The 24,408-nt window shown below is 42.1% G+C and overlaps 2 protein-coding genes across 2 annotated transcripts; both read left to right on the top strand.

The window, feature by feature from the left end:
• Nucleotides 1-310: 310 nt before the first annotated feature.
• Nucleotides 311-5,403, top strand: LOC122703081 (olfactory receptor 1361-like; the record flags this gene model as incomplete). The annotated part of the gene is made up of 2 exons (XM_043917174.1): nt 311-1,278; nt 5,367-5,403. Coding segments are annotated over 2 exons (1,005 nt in total), but the record flags the coding sequence as incomplete, so codon positions are not given.
• Nucleotides 5,404-21,706: 16,303 nt separating this feature from the next.
• LOC122702925 (olfactory receptor 5C1) lies at nt 21,707-23,015 on the top strand. The gene has a single exon (XM_043916924.1). The coding sequence runs from the start codon at nt 21,852-21,854 to the stop codon at nt 22,875-22,877; it is 1,026 nt and encodes a 341-aa protein (XP_043772859.1). The 5' UTR covers nt 21,707-21,851; the 3' UTR covers nt 22,878-23,015.
• The last annotated feature ends 1,393 nt before the right edge of the window (nt 23,016-24,408 follow it).

The raw sequence follows: 24,408 nt of genomic DNA, 5'->3' as shown, positions 1-24,408 counted from the left end.
CAAACAAAAATGATTGTTCTATCATTTTTTAAAAAGGAAATTAAATTTGAAGAGATTTTTCCAACTGAATTCCAGTTCAGTCTCATTCAGATCACCCATGTGGAAAGCATGCCACATTACAGGATTCTAGAACCCAAACTACATCTCTATCCTGATGCTGTCTCATCAGCGTTCACAGTCTTATTTTTACGTATTTGGAAACCAGCACTCACACCCACTAATGGAACTCAGTGACCTCTTCAAGGAATAGAGAAAAACAAACCAAAGTCTGTAACACTGAGAGCCTATCTTTATTTAAATAATATCTGCTCTACTTTCTCTGCTTTTGAAGGAAATTAGAAACCGAACCAGCATCTCTGACTTCCTGCTCCTGGGCTTCTCTCAGCACCCAGAGCAGCAGCCTCTCCTGTTCGGGCTCTTCCTGGCCGTGTACCTGGTCACCATGCTGGGGAACCTGCTCATCATCCTGGCCATCAGCTCTGATCCCCATCTCCACACCCCCATGTACTTCTTCCTGGCCAACCTGTCCTTCACCGACACCTGCTTCTCCTGCACCATCATCCCCAAGGTGCTGCTCAACATCCTCACACAGCACTACACCATATCCTACACTGGTTGTCTTGTGCAAATGTTCTTCTTCATGGAATTGGCCCTGCTGGATGACTTCCTGCTGGCTGTGATGGCCTATGACCGCTACGTGGCCATCTGCCTTCCTCTCCACTACACCACCATCATGGGGCCCCAGCGCTGCCTGCTGCTGGTCGCTGCATCCTGGCTCAGCTCCTACCTCCTGGCCTTCTCTCTCTGTCTCCTCATGTCTCAGTTCTCCTTCTGTGCCTCCCATTCCATACCACACTTCTTCTGTGACCTTCTCCCTCTCCTCAAACTTGCCTGCTCAGACACTCACATCTTTCAGCTCATGATGTTTGCAGAAGCAGCCCTCTCAGGAGTGGTCCCTCTCACCTGTGTCCTGGTCTCTTATGCCCACATCATCCACACCATCCTCAGGATCCCCTCTGCTGGGGGGAAGCACAAAGTCTTCTCTACCTGCGGCTCTCACCTGACAGTGGTCACTCTCTTCTATGGAACTGTCTTTCTGGTGTATTTCCAGCCCTCATCCTCCTACTCAGCAGACACTGGGATGGCAGCATCTGTGGTGTACACGATGGTCACCCCCATGCTGAACCCTTTTATCTACAGCCTGAGGAACAGCGACATGAAGGGAGCTTTGTGGAGACTCCTTGGCTGGGGAAGATGTAGTAGTGTAGTGTTAGTCACGTCAGTTGTGTCCGACTCTTTGTGATCGCACAGACTATAGCCTGCCAGGCCCCTCTGTCCATGGTATTCTCCAGGCAAGAATACTGGAGTGGATTGCCATTCCCTTCTCCAGAGGATCTTTCCAACCCAGGGATGGAACCCGGGTCTCCTGCATTGCAGGAAGTTTCTTTACCGTTTGAGCTAGAGGGAAGATGTTCCACCCCATAAAAAGTCCTTCCCTAGAGTAGAGCTCCAGGCTTTTCAACATGCCTCCTTCTCTAGATTTGTCCATTCTAAATTTGAAAGACTCACATTCAAAACATAACGGATGCTTAGTTTTCAGAGCAGATGCATGAAAATAAAGACTCAGATTTGAAGAACAGCAATAGGGGTATTTGGAGAGGGTGGGGGGACCAGCAGTCCCCACAGGGTGACTTGATGTGTGGGTATATGTATCCAGGCAGAATCAATCCAGAGTTGGGAACATCAAAAATACCAGCAAACACTTCACTTCTAAGAGAAAGGTCAATAGGAGCAGTGTAGGTTACAAATTCTTCCCCAATAACAAAAAATTCTGGCAAGACTAGACAGGTCAGGACGTCAGTCAAGTCACCGGGCTGCAGGGACCAATTCTGACCCTACCTTGGAAGAAACTCACTCCTGGGGACTGGACTCGAGTGGAGAATGTTATATTAAGTAGGAAAAATCTGTATGTGGCCTGAGTGTGTGTGTTTATGTTCAGTGGTTCAATCATGTCCAACTCTTTGGGACCTTTTGGACTGTAGCCTGCCAGGATCCTATGTCCATGGAATTAACCCAGCAAGGATACGGGAGTGGATAGGCGTTTGCGATCAAACCCGTGTCTCCTGCATTGCAGGTGGATTGTTTTACTGCAAGCCATCGAGGAACTCTATGTAGATTGCAAGGGCAAGAATATTTTAGAAAAGGGAGCTAGGCACAAAAAAAGAAAGAATTTGTCCAGTTTCATGCCAGGCCTCGCTGTCCATCACTAACTCCCGGAGTTTATTCAAACTCATGTCCATTGAGTCGGTGATGCCATCCAACCATCTCATCCTCTGTCATTCCCTTCTCCTGCCATCTTCAATCTTTCCCAGCATCAGGGTCTTTTCAAATGAGTCAGCTCTTTGCATCAGGTGGCCAAAATATTGGGGTTTCAGCTTCAGCATCAGTCCTTCCAATGAATATTCAGGACTGATTTCCTTTAGGATGGACTTATTGGATCTCCTTTCAGTCCAAGGGACTCTCAAGAGTCTTCTCCAACACCACAGTTCAAAAGCATCAATTCTTTGGCACTCAGCTTTTTTTATGGTTCAATAAAAATGGTCATCCATACATGACCACTGTAAAAACCATAGCCTTGACTAGATGGACCTTTGTTGGCAAAGTAATGTCTCTGCTTTTTAAAAAGCTGCCTATGTTTGTCATAACTTTTCTTCCAAGGAGCAAGCTTCTTTTAATTTCATGGCTGCAGTCACCATCTGCAGTGATTTTGGAGCCCAAAAATAAAGTCAGCCACTGTTTCCACTGTTTCCCCATCTATTTGCCATGAAGTGATGGGACCAGATGCCATGATCTTAGTTTTCTGAATGTTGAGTTTTAAGCCAACTTTTCCACTCTCCTCTTTCACTTTCATCAAGAGGCTGTTTAGTTCTTCACTTTCTGCCATAAAGGTGGTGTCATCTGCATATCTGAGAGGTTACTGATATTTCTCCCAGCAGTCTTGATGCAAGTTTGTGCTTCATCCAGTCCAGCATTTCTCATGATGTACTCTGCACAAGAGTTAAATAAGCAGGGTGACAGTATACAGCATTGACATACTCCTTTCCCAATTTGGAACCAGTCTGTTGTTCCGTGTCCAGTTCTAACTGTTGTTTCTTGACCTGCATACAGATCTCTCGGGAGGCAGGTCAGGTGGTCTGGTATTTCCATCTCTTTCAGAATTTTCCCAGTTTGTTGTGATCCACACAGTCAAAGGCTTTGGCATAGTCAATAAAGCAGAAATACATGTTTTCTGGAACTCTCTCGCTTTTTTGATGATCCAGCAGATATTGGCAATTTGATCTCTGGTTCCGCTGCCTTTTCTAAAACCAGCTTGAACATCTGGAAGTTCACAGTTCACACATTGCTGAAGCCTGGCTTGGAGAATTTTGAGCATTACTTTGCTAGCATGTGAGATGAGTGCAATTGTGTGGTAGTTTGAGCATTCTTTGGCATTGCCTTTCTTTGGGATTGGAATGAAGACTGAGCTTTTCCAGTCCTGTGGCCACTGCTGAGTTTTCCAAATCTGCTGGCATATTGAGTGCAGCACTTTCACAGCATCATCTTTTAGGATATGAAAGAGCTCAACTGGAATTCCATTACCTTCACTAGCTTTGTTCGTAGTGATGTTTCCCAAGGCCCACTTGACTTCACATTCTAGGATGTCTGGCTCTAGGTGAGTGATCACACCATCGTGATTATCTGGGCTGTGAAGATCTTTTTTGTATAGTTCTTCTGTGTATTCTTGCCATCTCTTCTTAATATCATCTGTTTCTGTAAGGTCCATACCATTTCTATCCTTTATTGTGCCCATCTTTGCATGAAATGTTCCCTTGGTATCTCTAATTTTCTTAAAGAGATCTACGGTCTTTCCCATTCTGTTGTTTTCCTCTATTTCTTTGCAATGATCACTGAGGAAGGCTTTCTTAACTCTCCTTGCTATTCACTGGAACTCTGCATTCAAATGGGTATATCTTTCCTTTTCTCCTTTGCCTTTCACTTCTCTTTTTTTCATAGCTGTTTGTAGGGCCTCCTCAGACAGCCATTTTGCTTTTTTGCATTTCTTTTCTTGGGGTGGTCTTGATCCCTGTCTCCTGTACAATGTCACAAACCTCCAACCATAGTTCTTCAGGCACTCTATCAGATCTAATCCCTTGAATCTATTTGTCACTTCCCCTGTATAGTCATAAAGGATTTGATTTAGGTCATACCTGAATGGTCTAGTGGTTTTCCCTACTTTCTTCAATTTCAGTCTGAATTTGGCAATAAGGAGTTCATGATCTGAGCCACAGTCAGCTCCCAATCTTGTTTTTGCTAACTGTATAGAGCTTCTCCATCTTTGGCTGCAAAGAATATAATCAATCTGATTTTGGTGTTGACCATCTGGGGATGTCTATGTGTAGAGTCTTCTCTTATGTTTTTGGAAGAGGGTGTTTGCTATGACCAGTGCATTCTCTTGGCAAAACTCTATTATCCTTTGCCCTTCTTCATTCTGTACTCCAAGGCCAAATTGGCCTGTTACTCCGGGTATTTCTTGACTTCCTACTTTTGCATTTCAGTCCCCTAAAATGAAAAGAACATCTTTTTTAGGTGTTAGTTCTAGAGGGTATTGTAGGTCTTCATAGAACCATTCAACTTCAGCTTCTTCAGCATTATGGGTCAGGGCATAGCCTTGGATTACTGTGACATTGAATGGTTTACCTTGGAAATGAACAGAGATCATTCTGTTGTTTTTGAGATTGCATCCAAACACTACATTTCTGACTCTTTGTTGACTATGATGGCTGCTCCATTTCTTCTAAGGGATTCTTGACCACAGTAGTAGGTATGATGGTCATCTTTGTTAAATTGTTGTTGTTAGCTATGAGCTATTTTCATTTTTTCAACTGTTGTCTATTTTTTCTCCAATTGAAAAATTATTTATGTCATTATAGTAAATGTCTAAAATACAAGGAAAATTTTCAAATCCCTTCCTGAAAGAATGTGTTATGCAAATTCTTACAATCCTTTTCTCTATACATTTATTCTACATTAAGATTATGATTTTTCATGTAATTTTAAAACATGAATGCTTCCACACTATTGGTAAATTTTTATAAGCATTCTCATAATTAATATTATAGCAGAAGCACCTGCCATGTTGTTCTTCCGTCACTCAGTCATATCTGATTCTTTGTGACCCCATGGACTGCAGCACACCAGGCCTCCCTGTCTCTCACCAACTCCCGAAGTTTGCCCAAGTTCATACCCATTGTATTGGTGATGCCAGCCAGCCACCTCATCCTCTGATGCCCTCTTCTCCTTCTGCCCTCAATCTTTCCCGGCATCAGGGACTTTTCCACCGAGCCAGCTGTTCGTATCAGGTGACCAAAATACTGGAGCTTCAGCTTCAGCATCAGTCCTTCCAATGAGTATTCAGGGCCGATTTCCCTTAAGATTGATTTGTTTCATCTCCTTGCAGTCCAAGGGACTCTCGGGGTCTTCTCCAGCACCACAGTCGGAAGGCATCAATTCTTTGGCGCTCTGCCTTCATTACCGTCCAGCTCTTACAACCGTACGTGACCACTAGGAAGACCATAGCCTTGACTGGCAGAGTAATGTCTCTGATTTTCAACACACTGTCTATAATCTTCCATTTGGGGGTAATTAGTTCTGTTAATTATTTTTAACTTTATAAATAATAATGCTATGAAGATCAGTGTGAATAAACCCTATATGTATAGATTTTCCCATGCCCTTCCAATAAATTTTAAGAAGTGGAATTGCTGTGTGAAAATTTTTTCAGGCTTATGAAATATGTTGCAAAAATAGTTTACAAGGACTTCCCTGGAGATCCAGTGGTTAAGACTCCATGTTTCCACTGCAGGGCTCATGGGTTAGATTCCTGGTCAGGGAACTAAGATCCCACATGCCACATGGCATGGCCAAATAAATGGGTGTATTTTTTAACGCAGAAACTATCTATAAAAATAATAAAAATACATCTGTCTTTTTCTGTTTTGCATATAGGGTTATCATTACCATCTTTCTAAATTCCATATATATGTGTTAGTATACTGTATTGGTCTTTATCTTTCTGGCTTACTTCACTCTGTATATTATCTAGGGTGAAACAGATCATGAGCCCAGGTTGGATGCATGAGACAAGCGCTCGGGCCTGGTGCACTGGGAAGACCCAGAGGGATCGGGTGGAGAGGGAGGTGTGAGGGGGGATCGGGATGGGGAACACATGTAAATCCATGGCTGATTCATGTCAATGTATGACAAAACCCACTACAATATTGTAAAGTAATTAGCCTCCAACTAATAAAAATAAATGGAAAAAATAATAATAATAAAAATTTACAAAACTGTTAATGATTTACATCCCAACTGACAGTTCCATGAGAATATTCCTTTCTCTGCATTCTTTGTGTTCCAATTTTTTACTCAATTGTCACAAATACAATAAGTGAAAAATAGTACTTCTTTTCTTTGAATGTTTTGGATTACTGATTGTTTACTTAAATCCATGAATGCATTTTATTTATTTTTCTGTCAATTATTTCTTCGTGTCATTTGACTATTTAAAAGACTTGCATAAGTCTTTTTTATATTAAATATTTAAACTTTACACTTTACTACTCATATTGCAGCCTTTTCCCAATCACCATTTCATCCTTCGGTTTTCTTTTGGATTTTTAGACATAAATAACTTTTCAATTTACCTACATGAAACTAATAAAAATAATCCTCCTTGTGACTCTTTTTTTCTTGACACTTGGTAACAATATTTTTTAATATCATTTTATCTACACAGTACTTTACTGTTTAACAGAATACTGAAAATACAGTCCAACATCCCAGTTTTAAGTGCAATAATCAGAACCACCATTGTATTTAGGAAGTGAGAGTGAAAGTGAAAAGTCACTCAGTCGTGTCTGACTCTTTTCGACCCCATGGACTGTAGCCCACCAAGCTCCTCCATCCATGGAATTTTCTAGGCAAGAGTACTGGAGTGGGTTGCCATTTCCTTCTCCACTCCTTGTGACTCTTCAGCCTGTGTTATCATTGGAAAATCCTTCCCTATGCAGTTCATGTGAATAATAAATTGCTTTTTATATTTCAGTATGATACTATTTTTAATAACAGTCTTATTGAGATATAATTCATATACTATAAAATTCCTTTTTGTAGTTTGTAATTTAGTGGCTTTTAGTAGGCAGTGTGGTTTTTTTAGTGAAACAGTATATGATTTTAGAATGATACTAAATGTTGAAGTGGCTCTCTCCCTCACATCTCTCACTCTCTGCAAGAGTTTCCTCTCCATTTTCTGTCCCATAATTGTTAAAAACAAGATGCTGACTATGTCTGAGCCCTCACTCACTCATATATATCATACACATTTCCCCTCAGTGCCTTTCTCTCTAGCATTATTTTCCCCTCTGTGGCTTCTTCCTCTACTCCAGGCCCACACAGGGTAAGTTTCATGTCATGTGCAAAAAGTAGCTTCTCACACTAGCCCTCTTTAATCACCTGGATATGATCTGTTTTTCTTGTGAGCATCATTATCCATTTATCTAATCTTCCTATTTCTGCCCTAAAGATGGCCACTCTTCCCATTTCCATTCTGGATTGTACTAGAGGTTCCAGTCAGCACAATTAAATAAGAAAAAGAACTAGAAGGCAATTGGAGTGTAAAGAGGGCTTCCCTGGTGGCTCAGTGGTAAAGAATCTACTTGCCAATGCAAGAGATACAAGTTGGATCCCTAGGTCAGGAAGGCATGGCAATCCACTCCAATATTCTTGCAAATCCCATGGGCAGAGGAGCCAAACAGGTTATAGTCCATGGAGTCACAAAAGAGTTGGACACAACTTAGTGACTAAAACAACAGCAGCAGCAGATTGTAAAGAAGTAAAACTATTTCTACTTGCAAATGACAGATGCTATAGCTTTTGAACTCCTGAAACATCAACCAAAAAAACTATTAGAACTAACAAACAATTTGAATTCAATGCAATCTCTATCAAAATCTGGATAGGGTGCAGTCCATGGGGTCACAAAGAGTCAGACATGACGGAACAACTGAACAACACCTTTTTTGCAGATAATGACAACCTGATCAAAAGCTCACATAGAAATGCAAGGGAACCAGAATAATCAATACATTCTTTAAAAAGAAGAGCAATGTCAAAAGACTCATACTTCATGATTCCAAAACTTACTACAAAGCTTCACTAATTAAGGCAATGCTGCACTTCATAGGAAAAGATGTTCAACATCGCTAATCATCAGGGAAGGCAAATCAAAACGACAATGAGATACCACCTCTCACTTGTCAGAATGGCTATTATCAAAGAGAACACAGATAACAAATTGTTGGCTAGGATGTGGAGGAAAAGCAACTCTTCTACACCGTTGGTGGGAATATAAATTGGCACAGCCACTATAGAGAATAGCATGAAGGTTTCTCAAAAAAAGAAAAATAGAACTACCATGTGATCCAACAATTCTACTCCTGGGTATAAAACACTAATTCAAAAAGATCCATGTACCTCAGTATTCATAGCAACATTATTTACAATTGCCAACATATGGAGGTGACCTCAGTGTCTGTCAACAGATTAATGGATAAAGAAGATGTGATATACACATACAATGGAATATTATTCAGTTATTTTTAAAAATGAAATTTTGCCATTTGCAGCAACATGGATAGACATTGAAGGCATTATGCTAAGTGAAATGTCAGACAAAGAGAGACAAATATCATATGATATCACTTGGATATGGAATCTAAAAAATACAAGAAACTATTAAATATAAAAAATGCAGACTCATATAGAAAACAAACTAATAGTTTTCAGTGGGAGAAGAAAGTGTAGGGAATCAAGAGGTACACGCTATTAGGTACAAAATAAGCTACAAGGATATGTTGTACAACACAAGAAATATAATCAATATTTTATAATAACTATAAATGAAGTAAAACCTTTAAAAATTGTGAATCACTATATTGTACATCTGTAACATAATATCATATAGCAACTATACTGTTGGTCCTTTAATGTACCGAAACCTGGTGGTCTGGAGTCGACGATGAGAGAGTGAAAGAAGGAAAGAGGCTAATATTCCCTGGGTTATGCAGCCGGCTTCCGCGCTCCAGGGAATCAGTCAGAAATAAAGAGAGAGAGAGAGAAAGAAAGACACAGGGACCAAAGCTCTGATGGAGCAAAAGTGTTTTAATCAACACGGTGTGGGCATATATACTGTCTTACAAGGTAGTTATTCTCAGCAAAGATAAAGATTAAAATTCCAGACTTATAAAACACAAGCCAAAAAAAAAAAAAAAAAACACAAGCCAATCCCCATTAAAGAGAGAAGGTACTTATTAAAGGTATTAAAGAAGAGGGTACTTATCACCATAATGAGAAACTAACAAAGGAGATGCCTGGATTCCTCAGCCCCGGGAAAGGAGTGCCTCTCCTCTTAATTCCTGAATATTCAGGATTTAATAAGGGCCAGAGGTTTCCTGACAGATCCAAAACAGCACACAGAAAGCCTCCTGTTAAATGCTTCCTGACACTATACTTCAATTTTTAAAAGTACAATGCCATACAGCATAAGGCCAGACATATAAAGATCAAAGGAATACAACTGAGAGTCCACAAATAAACCTTCACAGTTATGGGCAATTTATTATTAATAAAGCTGCAACTCAGGACAATTCAGTGGGGAAAAAACATTGTTTTCAACGAGCAGTGCTGGGTCAACTAGACAACCAAATGCAAAAGAATTAACCTGAACCTTTACTTCACATACATATAAAAATTAACTCAAAGTCAAAGCTAAAACTACAAAATGTTTAGAAGACAGTGTGAGAATGAATCTTTGTGATCTTAGATTAGTCAATGGTTTCTTAGGTATGACACCAAGAGCATAAGCAGAAATATCAAAAAAGGGATAAATGGGACTTCATCAAAATCACCAAGTTTTGCACTTCAAAAGATACCATCAGGAGAGTGAATAGACAACCCACTGAAAGGTAGAGCATCTATACAAATCACATATCTGATAAGATATTTGTATAAGAATATATAAAGAACTCTTACACCTCAACAATAAGACTGATAACCCAATTTTTAAATGCACAAAGGATTTAAATAAGTGCTTCCCCAAAGAAAAAGATACAAACAACCAATTAGCACATGAAAGCTCTTTGCATCATTAATCATCAGAGAAGTGCAAATCAAAAACACACTGAGGGACTTCCCTAGTGGTCCAGTGGTTAAGACCCTCCACACCCACCATATGCAGGGGCCCCAGGTTCAATCCCTCATGCCACATGCCACAACTAAGACCTGGCTCAGCCAAATTAAATACACACACACACAATGAGATACCACTTCACCTCCACTAGAATGTTTTAAAAAATGGACAATATCAAAATGTTGCCAAGGCATGAGAGAAGGGTAAACCCTTCTACATTGGTAAAAATGAAAGTGAAATTTGCTCAGTCGTGTCCGACTCTTTGTGACTGTAGCCTGCCAGTCTCCTCTGTCCATGGAATTCTCTAAGCAAGAATATTGGAGTGGGTAACCATTCCCTTTTCCAGGGGATCTTACCCACCCAGGGATCGAACTCAGGTCTCCGGCATTTAATGAGATTTTAAAATTATATAGGCACTTTGGAAAACATCAGCAGTTTCTCAAAAACTTAAACATAGTGTTTCCATATGATTCAACAATTCCATTCCTCAGCATATAAGTAAGAAAACGTATCTTCAGACAAAAGCCTGTACATGAGTGTTCATAATAGCATTATTCACAATAACGAAAGAATAGAAACAATCCCAAAACTCACAACTGTTCCAAATTTTTTTTAACTATTGTGTCAGTTCAAGGCCTATGATAAACAAATGCCAAAACATAATTAGTGGAAAAAATATATTAGGGAAGATGCTTGTGAACGATAAAGGGGAATAGGAAAGTCCCACAAACCTCCCCCACACTTACAGAAAGCATAGTTCAGCTGCCATAGAGAAGGACAGGAATTCCCTGAATAAGCAGGGGGACTTGCTTACAAGGCTTATCTTAGTTGCCACAAGTAGATATCCACCCACGCTGGCCAGGATCTTAGAAGTTTAAACAGTGGGTTCTGACATGCACACCGTTCAGATGCTCTCAACAACATTGTCCACTCATTGTTGTTTAGTCTCTAACTAGTGTCCAACTCTTTGTGACCCCATGGCCTGCAGCATGCCAGGCTTCCCTATCCTCCACTATCTCCCGGAGTTTGTTCAAATTCATGTCCATTGAGTCAGTGATACCATCTAACCATCTCGTCCTCTGTCTCCCCCTTCTCCTCCTGCCCTCAATCTTTCCCAGAATCAGGGTCTTTTACAATGATGCAGCACTTGACATCAGGTGGCCAAAGTACCGGAGCATTAGCTTCAGCATCAGTCCTTCCAATGAATATTCAGGGTTGATTTCCTTTAAGGTTGACTGATTTGATCTCCTTGCAGACCAAAGGGCCCACAAGAGTCCTCTAGCACCACAATTCAAAAGCATCAATTCTTCAGTGTTCAGTCTTCTCGTTGCTCTCTTGAAAATGGCGCCCACTTGAGAAGAGTGTATATTTCAAGGGCAGAGGAGGAGATGAAGTGCTTCCAATCGGTCAGGTCCGATTCAAAGGTCAATCAGAAGTCACGCCCTCTCTGTGACCTCCCCCCACTGTACCTGAACAGGCCCTCCAGGTGCAAACTTCCGCCCAGCCACATTCTCCTCCACAAGACTGCTTCTTGTTTGTAGAAAATCTTGAGACTCCTAGGCCTTCCAAAAATAAATAGAATCAGAGAAGTGAGAAAATGCAGAAATAAAACAATCAAGCCAGACAAAATGATAATAATTCAACCATTCACTAAAGTTAAGGATCTTTAGTTCCTCCTCAAGGGCTACAGATAACATTCTGAGCCATATCCTTTAAGTTGTTTTGCAGACACTGAAACCCCCACCAGGTTTAAAAAGTTAACTGCATGCCGCCCAAAAGCACAGACTCCAGACAGGTTGGAACCAGAAGGTTGATGATGCTGACTCCTCATTACCTCACCACCAACCAATCAGAAGAATATCCACAAGCTAATCACATACACAGCAACCCTCTCCCTCACCCTGTCTTTAATATTTATGTTTATTTATTATTTATTTGGCTGTGGTGGGTCTCAGTTGTGGCATGTGGATTCTTTAGTTGTGGCATGTGGAATCTAATTTCCTGACCAGCGAACAAACCCAGGCCGCCTGCATTGGGAGCACAGAGTCTTAGCCACTGGACTACCAGGGAAGTCCCCTCACCCTCTCTTTAAAAATCTTTCCCCAAAGCCATTACAGAGTTCAGGTTTTATGAGCACTGGGTACCTTGAACACTTTGCAAGGGTCCAGCAAGGGGCTTCACTGCATGGGGGTGGTTCCTATCTGGCTGTTTTGGAGGCAGATGTCACTAAAACAGTATAGGCACATGCAAGAGAAAACACACATTAGGATAATAATTCCCAAAAATAAGGAACAAATTTTTCCACCAAAAGCCCCATGATCTGAACTACTGATTTATTAAGTCCCCTAAGCTTGACATCAGCTCACTAGGGCCATTGTGTCCTCATGTGATTTAATAAAGTGATACACTAATAGACTCATCAGGTACAGGAACACAACACTCTGAATAATGTCACAGGTGTTTCCTTGCAAGGCAGTAATAATATCCAGGCCATCCTGTTTTAGATGATTGCTTTTCTCATTAGATTCAGTGTTCAGAAAAGACAGATTTTGCCAGCTACCATTTAACACTTGTTGGGAGACTTTAGTAAGGGCTTCTATGTGTGTTATAATGACCTCCAGGCCAATGGAGGGGGAAAAGATGGTGGCCAAATAATTGTACCAATGGAAAACAGAATGTGTCCATGTGGCCTTGAGAAGAGGGAGGTTGGCAACTTTTTTTAACCCTGTGCCCAGGTAAAACACAGGATGCAGCATTCCGATGACCCAGGTAGAAGCCACAGCTGAAGGTTTGTGCCACACAATCACTGGGTCCCACTGGGGGTCACTCGGTAAACACCCGAGTGGTACAAACAGTCGGTGCCAAGCAAGTCACTATCCTTTAATGTGACAGAATGACTACAGGGTTCTGATGATACCCATCCCATATCCCTGACGCAATTTCATTAGTTCTAACTCCTTGCAAGCTCCAGGGGAAAAGGGACTATGGCTCTTTGGTGCATCGTTAAGACCTTTAACTTAAGCCCACAACACAGTAAAGTGCAATAGATATTAATTACGTGAACTAATGAACACTTTGCTAACACGAATGAGAAATTAGCTCTAAGACACACCATGGAACTGAGGTGATTCCAGATTGCTCTCACCCCACAGCCATCAACTCTCCACAGACTGAGCTACTCAGCTCTACCTTCAGGCTCAGCCCCCTTCTCACCCATTAGGGAATGGTTCTCAATCCTACATGAACACTGAAAGTGGTTTTCAATCCTGAGGGTTTTAAAACTCACCAGTGCCTGGGTCAACTTTCAAGAGTTCTGATCTAATTTCCAGAGAGCTGACTCCATGTCCAGTCCTGGCCTCAGGTTGCTTCCAGTCTGGCACGGCATCAGTCACAATTGATAGCTTGCGGTGAACGACTCAAACTCACATCCATCGAGTAGGTGATGCCATCCAGCCATCTCATCCTCTGTTGTACCCTTCTCCTCCTGTCCTCAACCCCTCCCAGCATCAGGGTCTTTTCCAATGAGTCAACTCTTCACATCAGGTGGCAAAGTATTGGAGTTTCAGCTTCAACATCAGTCCCTCCAATGAACACCCAGGACTGATCTCCTTTAGGATGGACTGGTTGGATCTCCTTGCAGTTCAAGGGACTCTCAAGAGTCTGCTCCATCACCACAGTTCAAAAGCATCAATTCTTCGGTGCTCAGCTTTCTTCACCCTCCAACTCTCACATCCATATATGAGCACTGGAAAAACCATAGCCTTGACTAGATGGACCTTTGTTGGCAAAGTACTGTCTCTGCTTTTAAATATGCTATCTAGGTTGGTCATAACTTTCCTTCCAAGGAGTAAGCGTCTTTTAATTTTGTGGCTGCAATCACCATCTGCAGTGATTTTGGAGCCCCAAAAAATAAAGTCTGACACTGTTTCCACTGTTTCCCCATCTATTTCCCATGACGTGATGGGACCAGATGCCATGATCTTAGTTTTCTGAATGTTGAGCTTTAAGCCAACTTTTTCACTCTCCTCTTTCAGTTTCATCAAGAGGCTTTTTAGTTCCTCTTCACTTTCTGCCATAAGGGTGGTGTCATCTGCATATCTGAGGTTATTGATATTTCTCCCGGCAATCTTGATTCCAGCTTGTGCTTCTTCCAGCCCAGTGTTTCTCATGATGTACTCTGCATATAAGTTAAATAAGCAGGGTGACAATACACAGCCTTGATGTACTCCTTTTCCTATTTGGAACCATTCTATTGTTCCATGTCCATTTCTAACTGTTCTTTCCTGACCTGCATATAGGTTTCTCAAGAGGCAGGTCAGGTGGTATGGTATTCCCATCTCTTTCAGAATTATCCACAGTTTATTGTGACCCACACAGTCAATGGCTTTGGCATAGTCAATAAAGCAGAAATAGATGTTTTTCTGGAACTCTCTTGCTTTTTTGATGATCCAACAAATGTTGGCAATTTGATCTCTGGTTCCTCTGCCTCTTCTAAAACCAGCTTGAACATCTGGAAGTTCACGGTTCACATATTGCTGAAACCTAGCTTGGAGAATTTTGAGCATTACTTTACTAGCATTTGAGATGAGTGCAATTGTGCAGTAGTTTGAGCATTCTTTGGGATTCCCTTTCATTGGGATTGGAATGAAAACTGACATTTTCCAGTCCCGTGGCCACTGCTGAGTTTTCCAAATTTGCTGACATATTGAGTGCAGCACTTTCACAGCATTATCTTTCAGGATTTGAAATAGCTCAACTGGAATTCCATAACCTCCACTAGCTTTGTTCATAGTGATGTTTTCTAAGGCCCACTTGACTTCACATTCCAGGATGTCTGGCTCTAGGTTAGTGATCACACCATTGTGATTATCTGGGTCATGAAGATCTTTTTTGTACAGTTCTTCTGTGTATTCTTGCCACCTCTTCTTAATATCATCTACTTCTGTTAGGTCCATACAATTTCTGTCCTTTATCAAACCCATCTTGCATGAAATGTTACCTTGGTATCTTTAATTTTCTTGAAGAGATCTCTAGTCTTTCCCATTCTGTTGTTTTCCTCTATTTCTTTGCATTGATCACTGAGGAAGGCTTTCTTATCTCTCCTTGCTATTCTTTGGAACTCTGCATTCAAATGGGAATATCTTTCCTTTTCTCCTTTGCTTTTCCCTTATCTTCTTTTCACAGCTATTTGTAAGGCCTCCTCAGACAGCCATTTTGCTCTTTTGCATTTCTTTTCCATGGGGTGGTCTTGATCCCTGTCTCCTGTACAGTGTCACGAACCTCTGTCCATAGTTCATCAGGCACTCTGTCTATTAGATCTAGTCCCTTAAATCTATTTCTCACTTCCACTGTATAATCATAAGGGATTTGATTTAGGTCATACCTGAATGGTCTAGTGGTTTTCCCTACTTTCTCAATTTAAGTCTGAATTTGGCAATAAAGAGTTCATGATCCGAGCCACAGTCAGCTCCCAGTCTTGTTTTTGCTGACTGTATAGAGCTTCTCCATCTTTGACTGCAAAGAATATAATCAATCTGATTTTGGTGTTGACCATCTGGTGATGTCCATGTGTAGAGTCTTCTCTTGTGTTGTTGGAAGAAGGTGTTTGCTATGACCAGTGCATTCTCTTGGCAAAACTCTATTATCCTTTGCCCTTCTTCATTCCGTACTCCAAGGCCAAATTTGCCTTTACTCCAGGTGTTTCTTGACTTCCTACTTTTGCATTTCACTCCCCTATAATGAAAAGGACATCTTTTTTGGGTGTTAGTTCTAAAAGGTCTTGTGGGTCTTCATAGAACCATTCAACTTCAGCTTCTTCAGCATTACTGGTTGGGGCATAGGCTTGGATTACCATGATATTGAATGGTTTTCCTTGGAAACGAGCAGAAATCATTCTGTCATTTTTGAGACTGCATCCAAGTACTGCATTTTGGACTCTTTTGTTAACCATGATGGCTACTCCATTTCTTCTAAGGGACTCCTGCCCACAGTAGTAGATATAATTGTTCTTGTATATAAAAGGTTCTTGTTAAGGAGAAACAAATCCTTGAGCAAGATACATTGTTATATTGACTAAGACAAAGCAATGTAGAAAAAAATGTTTGTCCTTTTCTCTTCCTTGAGAGACTCAGACCCCTTTCTCCTTCTTGAGGGCCCTGGACCCCTTTCTCCTCCTCGGGGACCCTGGACTTCTTATCAACCTTCCTAGGAATTGACTATCTTACAATCTTCTGTTTCCCTGTCTGTTTTGGATTAGTGTTCTTGCAGGCACATCTCAGCTGCATGGAGGGAAAGAATGGCTCCATCACAGAGGCAGGAAGGCTTCCTACAAAAGGTGATGGAGTGTGTGAGCTGATTCTGTAACTAAAAGGAGGAGTTTTTCAAGTAGACAAGAAAGAGGGTGGACAATCTAGGCAAGAGGAAAATGTGACATGTAAGGAGCCTCACAAGAAGAATTTGCGTTGGCGTAGAAGACCGTAAGGCATCATAAAAATACTGAGTCTCAAAGAACAGAGGAGGAAAACTCCCCTAAACAAGCAGCATGAGAGCTGCTGTTTTCCCACACAGAGCCTGGGGACCCACTCAGTCAAATTTTCCAACTTCCCCAGGCTCTAAAGAGTGAGTCATCCCTGGTATTCCCCTGCCACCAGCTCTCATGGTGTCCCCAAAGGATGTGGAGAGGGAGTCCCCACGGAAACCAGGACAGTAGAGGGGGAAAGAGGAGTCAGCAGAGGGGGAACGAGGCGATTCCCCCAGGGTCCAAGAAGAGTATAAGTCCCCCTGTTCCTATGTCTGGGGTGGGGCGTGTCCCTGCTACCTCCCCTGCCATCATCACCCAAAGGCTGGACTGAAGTCACTCCATCAGAACTACTCATCCATCTCCACCTTCCCGGTATGTCCTACCCATCCAATAACCACGCACCGACACAGTGACAGCAGCTGGTGTCTGGACCAAGGCATATCAAATGTCTGTGTGCTGAGGAGGAGTGATCTAAGAACTGGGGCTTGTTAGAAAATGGGGAAAACACAGCTTGAAAAATGCCAGGACTCTGGCCTTGCCAAACTTAAATGTGTTCATGCATACAGTGGGGCCTAGAAAGAGAAAATGAGTCAAAAACAAAGTTTTCAGCAGGGAGAAGGGGGCAAGCAGGAAGAGGCAAAAAGAACCCTCCAGAAAGCTAGAATCTTAAGATGTCAGAGCCTGGAATGCTGTCCAGTAGGACACAGGCTCTTCCTACTCAAAGCATGGAGCCCCGATCAGCAGCATCAGTGTCACCTGGGTGTTTGTTAGAAGTGCAGATTCTCAGGCCCCTCCCCAGCCCTTCTGAGGCAGAACCTGCATTTAACAAGATCCCTGCATGATTTGTACGTGCATTCAAGATGGAGAGGCTCTGATGCTCAGGGTTCCAGAGACACCTGTATATCAGAATCAGCCAAACATTTTTTTTACACTACAGCTTTCTGAGCTCTGCTCTAGATAGATTAAATCAGAAATTCTGGGCACTGTGTATAGCTATACTTTTTTTTTTTTTTTTTTCCTCACAAACCTCCATTGGTAATTCTAATGACAGAGATCCATAGAGCAAACTGGGAACTCCTGACCTGGTTCAGTCTGCTTAATCTAAAGCTGAGAAAACTGAGGCAAGACAGTGACAACTAGCTTGGTAATCTATTAAGAGACACAATTAATATTTCTGCCTAGAGACCAAAAAAAAAAAAAAAAAGGATGGAGTTAGATCTAATTTCAAACCCTAAATCAATACCTTAATAGCTGAATATCCTGTCTCCTCCCTTCTTTGGAGCTCCATTTTCTTACCTTCAAGGAAAAAAAATGAATATATCTGAATGTCAGGATTACTCCTCATGGGCAGTAGGCAACAGGGAGAAATTAATGGAAAATTCACTCTATGTTTTGTGCACATACACACACACACACACACACACACACACACTCCATAGTAATTGCTTAACTGAGGTTTGGGGATCCTTGCATTCCAGAATTTCAAAGCAGTTTAAAAGCCCTGAAGTCTCATTGTCCCCAGTTTACAGATGAAGAAATGGAGAGGCCCTGGAAGCAGCCGTGCGCCTCACTTTGTAAAGGTGAGTAGTGTCTGCTTTCCACCTGACAGACAGTAATACAGAAGGGGTTTGCCACCAACTGGGTTCTGGATGCAGAACTTCAGCCAGAGAACTGACTTCATTCATGGGGAACATGTAGTTGGGTGGGGATGGAACCCCATAGTTCTCTATCCCTGGAGTCTGTCTGACCTCTCCCAGTGACCCCATCAAGAAGGAGGGGAAGATCCCTAAAATTCTGTATCCCTAAGGATAAACGGAAGAATTAGGCATGGTCCCAGATGCTGCACTAGGTGAGGAAGAAGATCATTTAGGTAATTATCAAATGATAGAGTAGGGTTATAATACAGAGAGCTCAGTGAACAGGGTTCCAGAATGAGAGATTGGGTTGTTGGATGTCAGATAAAGTTTCCTGGGAAAAAACTGATGATCCCTGAAAGGAGTCTTAACAGATAAGAAGGATCAGCTCTGATTGTGGAGGTGAGGCAAAGGAGACAACACCTTATGAGATGTCCTAGGATCCTTTAGCTGGGACCTGATCTCTAGTTGGAGCAACCAGCATTTGATATACATATAAATAAAAACATATATTATTGTTTTGTGCTTTTTCTTCCATCTGTACAGTGTTCCACAAATTATGATTTTAATCTCAATATGGTTTTAAGATTTCTCTACATTGATATATATAAGTTAAATCTATTACTTTTTAACCTCCATAAGCCTACTGACATTTAGGTTTGGCTAATGTTAGTTCAATGCAAATAGTCCAGGAGAACTTGCACCCTTGTGCATGTCTCCTTGTGTACATATGTGAGAGTTTTCAAAACACTAGGAAGTGGAATTACTATCTGTCATGGACTGATTGCTTGTGTCCCTCCAAACTTTTAAGTTGAAGTCCTAATCCCGAATGTAATGGTATTTGGAAGTAGGGTCTTTGAAAAGCAACTAGGTTTAGATAAAGTCCTAAGGGTAGGGTCCTCATGATGGAATTAATGCCCTTATAAGAAGAGACTAGACAACCTGCTATCTCTCTCTCTCCACTGTATGAGGATAAAACAAGAACAGAGCCATCAGCAATTCTAAAGTGGGCCTTCACCAGAATCCAACCATGCTGGCACCCTGATCTTGGACTTCCCAGCCTCCAGAATTACAAGAAATAAGTATCTGTTGCTTAAGCCACCCAGTCTGTGGTACTTTGTTACAGCAGCCAAAGCAGACTAAGAAACTAAGGTATGCACATTTTTGGGACCTCCAATTTTCTCAGTTTACATCTACACCAGCACAACCTCACCAATGTATGATATAATCAATTTTCTTTTCACCCAAGTGGTGCATCCTCACCAGCAACAGGTAGGTCACAAATATCTAAACTTCTCTTAAAGGGAGAAGAAAGAGCATTTACTCAGTTCCAAGTGCTGCATGTTTATTGCCTCTCAGAACCCTCCAACAGAGGTATTACATGTACTTTATGAGAAAACAGTCTGAGAAAGGTGAAGTGACTTGCCCGAAGTTGCACACCAGGAAGTGTGGAAGCCAGACTTAAAACCAAGTCTGCATGCTGATAAAATTCATATTCTTTTCATTATTTTAGACATTCAGCCAGTATTTGTTGAGCACTGATTACGTACCAGACCCTGGAGGTACAAAAATGAATCACAGAGCCATACTGCGCACATAGTAGGACTTAGTAAATGTTTGTTGAATGACTATTGAATCAAGGAGCTCAAAGCCTGCAGGAGAGACAGACACACAAAAAGAACATACAGTAGCTTTTTGGCTTTCAGATGAATTTGTGGTTTAACATCTTTGAACTTTTTTCATGTAACATTATATCATGTGCTTTTTCCATGTCATTAAAAATTCTATAAAAATAAAACAAAAATACGTGCAATAGAATAGTGATACACTGTGACAGATGTAAGCTCCAGTGCAGCCAGCACAAAGTAAGAAGTATAGTTTCCTCTGAGTCATGTGAATCAGGAGGGAAGGCTTTACATCTGAGACAGTTTTTGTCAAACACAAAAACTGGAAACAGGTTCTTAGCAAAGGGAACACATGAAAAGGCACAAGAGTATTAAAAAAATGTTATATTTTCTGGAAACTACACTACCTCCAGTTGCCTTGAAGTTACTTCCTTCCAGTATCAGGGCCAGGTATCAATAAATTGATCCTTCAGTATACACCTGCCATATGTCAGGCTCTATGTGAGATGTTTTACATGCATTATTCCATTGAATCCTTGCAGCAATTTTTCCTCATTACACAGAAAGAAAACTGAGGCTCAGGGTGGTGAAGAGTCCAGCTCTGGAATATATTCAAGTCTTCCATTCTTTCTACTCCCTGTCATCTCCCCCAGATGCCAGCCACTGCTGCACTCTCCTGTCCCAGGTTTCATTCCAGTGGAAGGATGTCCTCTCAGCAAACCTAGCTAGCTACCCTTTGGATTCAGAGACTGTGCCCATTTCATTGCCTCTTTTTCTCCTTGGGAAACTGGAGAGGAGAAGGCATATTCATCATTCATGCATATAACAAATTCAGGCATACTTCAGAGATATTGTGGGTTTGGTCGCAGACAAGTGCAATAATAGAGCCAATATAGCAATAAATTGAATCACCCCAATGTTTTGGTTTCCCAGGGCATATGAAAGTTATGTTTACACTCTACTGTAGCCTATTAAGTCTGCAATAGCATTATGTCTTAAAAAACAATGTACATACCTTAATTTTAAAATACTTTATTGCTAAAAAATGATACTCATCACCTAAGCCTTCAGTGAATCATAGTAGTAACATCTAAGATCTCTAATCACAGATCATCACAGCACCTATAATAATCATGAAAAATCTGAAATACTGTGAGAATTACTGAAACGTGACACAGGGACACAAAGTGAGCAAATGCTGTTGGAAAAAAAAATGTGCCACAAACCTTCAGTTTGTTTAAAAAAACAAAAAAACCACCATCTGTGAAGCATGATAAAGTGCGATAAAACAAAGTGTGCCTTTATTTATTAAGCAATTATTATGTGCTCAGCAATGTTCTCAGTACTGTGAATTCAAAATTGAGTAAGCCAGGCAAGTGTCCCAGTCTCATGGAGGTTAAGTTGTAGCATGTGTGTGGTAAATTGCTTTAAGTCATGTCCAACTCTTTGTGACCCTATGGACTATAGCCAGCCAGGCTCCTCTGTCCATGGGATACTCCAGGCAAGAATACTGGAGTGGGTTGCCATGCCCTCTTCCAGGGATCATCCCCACCCAGAGATTGAACCCGAATCTCTTAAGTCTCCTGTATTGGCACACAGGTTATTTACAGCTGAGCTACCTGGGAAGTGGCAGGGACTTAGCACTAAAAAGGTAATTTTTAAAATGCATTTATTTTTAATTGAAGGATTCTTTTAAATACAGGTTTTGAGAAGTGCTGTGGGTTTTTTATTACACAGTTAGGACTCACCCAAATCTGTTCCCAGTACAAAGTACTTTCTGGTTGGTGATGGTCCTGACTTTTCCCTCACCTCCCTCTTGCTTTGTCTTTCCTCAGACTCTGTCCTGCAAAATGACACCTGAGAACTTCACCTGGGCCTGGGGTGCCCCCGCTGAGTTCATCCTCCTGGGCATCACAGACCGCTGGGACCTGCGCCTGACCCTCTTCCTCATCTTCCTGCCCGTCTACCTGGTGAGCTTGCTGGGAAACGTAGGCATGATGCTGCTGATCCACGTAGACGCCCAGCTCCACACACCCATGTACTTCTTCCTGGCCAACCTCTCCCTGCTAGATGCCTGCTATTCCTCAGCCATCGGCCCCAAGATGCTCGTGGACCAGCTGTTGCCTCGCGCCAGCATCCCTTACGCAGCCTGTGTCCTCCAGATGTTCCTGTTTGCAGGGCTGGCCGATGCCGAGTGTTGCCTGCTGGCAGCCATGGCCTATGACCGGTACGTGGCCATCGGAAACCCTCTTCTCTACACCACGGCCATGTCCCGGCGTCTGTGCCTGGTCTTGCTGGGAGCCTCCGGCCTGGGCGGGGCAGTGAGCGCCGTGGTCCACACGACCTTCACCTTCCGCCTGAGCTTCTGCGGCTCCCGGGAGGTGAACAGCTTCTTCTGCGATATTCCCCCGCTGCTGGCCATCTCCTGCAACGACACGAGTCTCAATGAACTCCTCCTCTTCGCCGTCTGTGGCTTCATCCAGACAGCCACCCTTTCTGCCATCGCCGTGTCCTACGGGTTCATCGCCGGCGCTGTGATCCGCATGCGTTCTGCCGAGAGCCGGTGGCGAGCAGCCTCGACCTGTGGCTCCCACCTCACGGCCGTGGCCATGCTGTACGGGACACTCATCTTCATGTACCTGCGTCCCAGCTCCAGCTACGCCCTGGACACGGACAAGATGGCCTCTGTGTTCTACACCCTTGTCATCCCAGCTCTCAACCCGCTCATCTACAGCCTCCGCAACAAAGAGGTCAAGGAGGCGCTCAGAAGGACTTGGAGCCGATGCTGCGGTCCCCAGCGGAGGCACCGGTGAGAGGGCTGCAGGCTGGCATTAGGACTGACTCTGGAGGGATGATGCGGGCTCTTCCCGGCCCCTGGCACGGGCTGGGTGTCCCTTGTCCTTGAGGTGGAAGAAAGGGGAGAAACTGAGGTTTACAGACAGGAGACAGGAGCCTGGGGTACTCTAGACCCAGCCAGAACCAAGATCAAGTGAATTTGCTTTTGAATTTGCCTTAGGCTCCTCCATGTTCAAAGCATGTTGCCAGGTGCAGTAACTGGATTTATTTGCCACTTGAATTTCCAAGAGGTTGATACCCAGAAGCACCAGATAAGAGCTGTGCTGGCTGCAAGTGTTCTAGATCCTTGCTCTTCTAAAGTCCTTTGTGACCAGTGAGTGAGTCACTCTGGGCACGTTGACCCCAAGAGAGCAACTTCAGAACCCACTCATGCCAAAGACTGCGATGGGATCTGGGTAGGCAAATATCTTTCCCTATGAAGCCACGTATTCCATCTCTCAGGATAACTGAGAACACACATGATCTCATTCCTAAAATCCCACAGTTGTGTGAGAATTCGACCAAGATTAGGTTACTTCAGGGCTGTGACAGAGATTAGGAAAGGGTCAGAATTATGGTTATGGTTAGAATAGGGTTAGGGTTCACATTATGGCTAAGACTGAGGTTAGTCAGGGTAAAGCCAGAGTTAGGTTCAGAATTTGAAAGCAGTTGGACAAACTTAGGACTGAGTTAAAATTATGTAGATTGTTCAATTTGGATTGATTTTAATGAATAGTAAGTAGATTTGGGGAAAATATAGGAGTCGGGGTTCAAATAAATTTGAGCTCTTCTTAGAAATATTAGAACTAACATATACACACTACTGTATATAAAAGAGAACACCAACAAGGAGCACAGGAACTATACTTGTTATTTTGTAAGAGGGACTTCCCTGCTTCCACTGCATGGGGCATGGATTCGATCCCTGATTTGGGGAACTAAAGATCCCACATGCTGTGTGGTATAGCAAAAAAATAAGTTAAATAAAATAGAGAAGTTTACAAATATTTTTCTTATAACCTATAAAGGGAAAGAATCTGCAAAAGTATTCTTGTCTGGAGATTTCCATGGACAGAGAAGCCTGGCAGGCTATAGTCCATGGGGCAGCAAAGTGTCGGACGTGACTGAGCAACTAACAATTAATTAATGACTGAATCACTTTGCTGTACACCCGAGACTACCATAACATTGCAAATAAACTATACTTCAGTTTTTAAAAAAGAAATACTAAAACTATTTTATTGCTAGTGTTAGAGGGAAAGACTACTTAAGATTAGAATTCAGGTTTTATTCTCATTGGTAGATTAAATTTGGGTTAGAGCTTAGTTTGTGTTAGAGCTCTGTTAGATTTAAGTTAAGCTGCCATGTGAATAATGTTTGTGATAAGTTTAAGTCGCAATCTAGTTATTATTACAGTTAGCCTAGGTTCAGAACTAGATGAGAATTAGGCATACAAAGAAGAGTATATTGAGTATTAAACTGACATGTTTGGGGTACCTTCAATTTGAG

The sequence above is a fragment of the Cervus elaphus genome, chromosome 11 (assembly GCF_910594005.1).
Source record: "Cervus elaphus chromosome 11, mCerEla1.1, whole genome shotgun sequence".
NCBI classification, from domain to species: domain Eukaryota; kingdom Metazoa; phylum Chordata; class Mammalia; order Artiodactyla; family Cervidae; genus Cervus; species Cervus elaphus.
Note: the sequence above shows the minus strand (reverse complement) of the source record. Positions and strands in the feature narration are given on the sequence as shown.

What these genes read in the sequence shown, in the direction of transcription:
- LOC122702925 (XM_043916924.1), top strand. Translation starts at nt 21,852, where the DNA reads ATGGTCCTGACTTTTCCCTCACCTCCCTCTTGCTTTGTCTTTCCTCAG.